This window comes from Pezoporus occidentalis, unplaced genomic scaffold (assembly GCF_034315485.1).
Source record: "Pezoporus occidentalis ecotype Australia unplaced genomic scaffold, CSIRO_AGI_Poc_V1 ctg18, whole genome shotgun sequence".
NCBI lineage: Eukaryota > Metazoa > Chordata > Aves > Psittaciformes > Psittacidae > Pezoporus > Pezoporus occidentalis.
Genome location: NW_026913640.1, coordinates 9,729,971 through 9,733,838, shown reverse-complemented (window position 1 = coordinate 9,733,838; position 3,868 = coordinate 9,729,971). Strand labels below are relative to the sequence as shown.

The following is a 3,868-nucleotide window of genomic DNA, read 5'->3' as shown; positions in this document are numbered from 1 at the left end:
CAGAAATATTCAAAAATTGTACACGGTCACAGATAGAAAGAGGCTGAGACAGCAGGGAAAGAGCAAGACTGAGGCCTCTTCCCTTCTCCACTCCCAGCACCCATCTTTCACTCCCCACCATTTAGGAAAAGCCTTGTACTTGGGATAAATATTGTACCAATACACATTTTTACTATTTGCTAATCTTGAAAGCAAGGAATAATGTGAGTGGCATTTTGAAAGTACCAAGTAAAACATACATGGATTCTCCTGGGCATTTTAGCCCACTGGTCTGGGTGAAAGTGGATGAGCAGGGACAAGGGTGGGTAAGAGGCAGCTTGAGACAAATGATAAGATGGTGAAAGACAGCAGGTGAAGATAATACATGAAGATTTTTAAATTTATCCAAGGCAATTTAACTTTCAGTAGCTTTGTGTTTCCTTTTCCAACAGGTAAAACCTGAAGACATAGTAAAATATTCTAGTACAACTGAGTAGTCCTATTAACTTTTGCAGTAACCACATCACGAGTTAGCAAATTCTTTGGCTTTGAAGTTTATTCAATTTACAATTTGGTTATTTCTGCCATAAACAGGGCTAACATCCTAAGTTACTTTCATCCCTGTATTACAGCTGTCAATGCTGTTTTCTGTGCAAAAGGCTATTCTTACGGGGAAAGAAAGGGGGTGCAGACATAATGTCAGTGAGGATATGCAGATATGGCTGGTATGCAAGAGGGGGTATGCACGCGTGCAGGGAATGTGGCTGAAGTGTGTTTCGGGCAGTGATACTGGGTATGCACATGGGGTTGCTGAATGCAAGGAGCAATGGGTACACGAATGAGTAAGGGCTTGTCTTTCAGTTCTGGACTCAACTTTCCTCTCTGGGCAGCTCCTGCAGCACCCTCTAAAGCATCAGATCATGTCATTCTGGAGAGGGAGTAATGGGAACCTCTATTCCTTTGGTTTTAGAGGACGCCTGAAGTTGCAAATGAAGTATCCCAGCTGGGTTCGACGTTGCTCATCCCCTGCAGTGTAAGTCTTTCTCCAGAACCGTCATAGAGTTAGTAGTGACTGGCCAAGTTTCACAGGCTGCAGTGTGTTTACCAGAGGCAAAAGCAGTACATAGGAATTCTATCTTCAAACAACAAAGTGCTTAAATGCTCAGCTTACCAGCTCCTACCACCTCTGAGACAGGTTCTTGGCTGTCATGGTCCACAGATCTGATACATCTTTGTTCTTGAAGGGTTTTCCAGTTCATGTCAGAGCTTGTCTTGTACAATTTTTCCTCCAGGCTTTTCAGGTGGCTTCAGGCCCCCAGAAAAGACTGGCACTTTCTATTGCTCCTTAAAGACCTGTTATTCATGTAGAGGTTTACAGTAACTGCTCCCTGCACACAACACGGGACTGAAGGAACCTTCTGGGCCACCAGGTCCTGTCCCATGTTGCTGTACACAACCACATCACTTTGTTCCTTTTGGCAATCTGAAGAGCTCCATCCTAAAGGTAATGATTATTTTTGCACCATTATCTCTAGTGGAAGTATTTTTCAAATCACGAATTCTTTTATGTTTAGAAATTGTCCGATTTTTAGCTTAAATGTATTAATGGGCAGGTCATACCCGTTTGTTCTTGAAGAAACCAGCCACAACACACACAGTCTTGGCAAGGCAAGTTTTCACAAGCGCTCCCGGTGATGTGTCACAACTTGGCACGGGCGCCTCGGCGTTTCTGCTCTCTCTGATTCCCACCAGCCCCGCTGGAAGCGTGCAAGAGAGCTGTGTGGTGTGTGTGAGGAGCGGCGGGCGCTCCCGCGGCCGTGCGGGACCCTGGTGCGGGCGGGCCGCGGTGTGATGGCGGTGGGTACACAGCACCCCGGGAGGAGAAGGCGCGGGGGTCGCGCGGCGAGAGGTGGTCGCTGGCGCCGCGGTGTGTGGAGGGGCACTCGGGGACAGGGGCTGGCTGGGGCCGGTGCTGGGGAAAGGGGCCCGGGCCCGTCCCAGCGCCTGGGAATGGGCAGGAGCAGGAGCCAGGAGGAGGCTGCGGGCGGCAGCGGGTCCCTTGCCGCGCCCGTGGCTGCGGGTCCTAGGCGGGGCCGTACGGGCGCGGCGTGCCGCTGACGTCACCGGCTGGGGCGGCTGGCGGCTGCTGGCGGCGCTCCCCGAAGCGGCGGTGGCTCCGCTCTGCGCACTCACTCCGCGCTAGCGCAGCACACAGCGCCCGCGGCGTACGGGCGCTCCCTCCGCCCGTAAGCGCAGGTAAGGGGCTCTGGGGCGGAGGTCTCCGCCGGGGTTCGTGATTCTGGCAGCCGGGCCGCCGCTCTCTCCGTCCCTTCCTTCCCTCCCTCCCTCTCTCTCTCTCCCCCTTCCCGCGGCAACTGGCTGGGGCGAGCGACCGGGCGGCGCTGCCCGGGATGCCGAGTGACTTGCGAAGTCGGTGTGGCGGCGCGATGCTCCGTCCCGGTCCCGCTGCCGGTCCCTGTCCCGCTGCGCCCCCGCCCCGCAAGGAGCCGGAGCCGCTCGTCGCGCTGCCTTGGCGGGCGCGGGGAGGAGGCTGCCGCAGCCGCCGGCGGGGTCCCGGAGAGCTGGGAGCTGCCCAGGGTGGGTTCCCCGGAGCGCTGATGTGTCCCGCTCCTTTGCAGGCTGCTCTGTCACTTCAGAGCGAGCGTGAGGCTGAGCCGGCAGCATCCCGGGCTTTCACAGCGAGCGCTCGCCTGCAGCCCGGCACCGGTCGAAATTCAGACGTCTTCGGAGAGGGGAGGAAGATCCTCATCTTCCGAAGCCTCCTCAATGAGTGCCAAGCTCTCCAAGGAGTTGAGGCTGTCGCTGCCACCTTGTCTCCTGAACAGAACATCTGCCACCTTAAACACCAGCAGCACCTGCATCACGCAAGTGGGTCAACTGTTCCAGTCGTTCTCATCCACCGTGGTTTTGATTGTCCTGGTCACCCTCATCTTCTGCCTGATCCTCCTCTCCCTCACCACCTTCCACATCCACAAGAGGAAGATGAAGAAGCGAAAAATGCAAAAGGCTCAGGAGGAGTATGAACGGGACCACTGCACCCGCAGCAGCAGTAGCAGCAGCCGGAACCCTGGGACAGGGGTGCAGGGAGAGGCACCTCAAGGAAGAGACAGCCGGCTGGGAAGAACCCCCCAGGACTCGGAAATCCAGCGTCCCTCTCTCTCAGCAGCCCCAAGCTCTCAGCAAGCACGAGCTTGTTTGGACACAGCTGGTGCTGGGCTGCTGCAGACTGTGATTTTGTCATGATGATTTGGGGGAGACCTCACGAAGGTGCCGGTTGGTGTTTGTAAATACCTGAGTGATTATTCTAGCCCCTGAAGAAGAAAACATTGCTAATTAAAATTAACGAACAAGCCCATGATCCAAGCGCATGACAGATCACCTTGCGTTTCTCACTGACTGTGTGAGGAAAGGATGCTTCTTTTTACTGGAGAAGGAGCTGCACACAGCTCTAAATATCAAGTCATTCTCCTGGAGAAGAGGGTCAGGGATTTGTGTGTGTGTGTGGGGGGGGTCCCTTTCCCCTGGACATCATTACCCTGAGGACCGGGAGAGTCCCACTCCCTTGGGATTTCCACTTCACCCTGTGTCACCATTGCATGGTGTGGGTTGGGCATGAGTGCATGGTGTGGGGGGAGAGGCAGGTCCGGCAGGTGCCTTGGGATCGCCTGTCCTCTTGGAGCAGGGCAGGAGTCCACCCTGGTCTCTGTCGTTTTGTGCTAGGACCTATGCCCCTGGCCCATCCCTCTCACTCCTTTCCAGGACTGGCTATTGTTTTGTGTAGAGATGGCCACCCCTAGTTGGGCTTAACTGCAAGTGCCCTCCAGCCCCACAGCCCTGTGCCCCAGCTGCAGTGCTGAGTATCCCGGTG

The 3,868-nt window shown here is 55.0% G+C and overlaps 1 protein-coding gene across 1 annotated transcript; it reads left to right on the top strand.

Annotated features, from left to right (window-relative positions):
- The first annotated feature begins 2,563 nt into the window (after positions 1-2,563).
- On the top strand, positions 2,564-3,491 carry CUNH11orf87 (chromosome unknown C11orf87 homolog). The gene has a single exon (XM_062615305.1). The coding sequence runs from the start codon at positions 2,767-2,769 to the stop codon at positions 3,241-3,243; it is 477 nt and encodes a 158-aa protein (XP_062471289.1). The 5' UTR covers positions 2,564-2,766; the 3' UTR covers positions 3,244-3,491.
- The last annotated feature ends 377 nt before the right edge of the window (positions 3,492-3,868 follow it).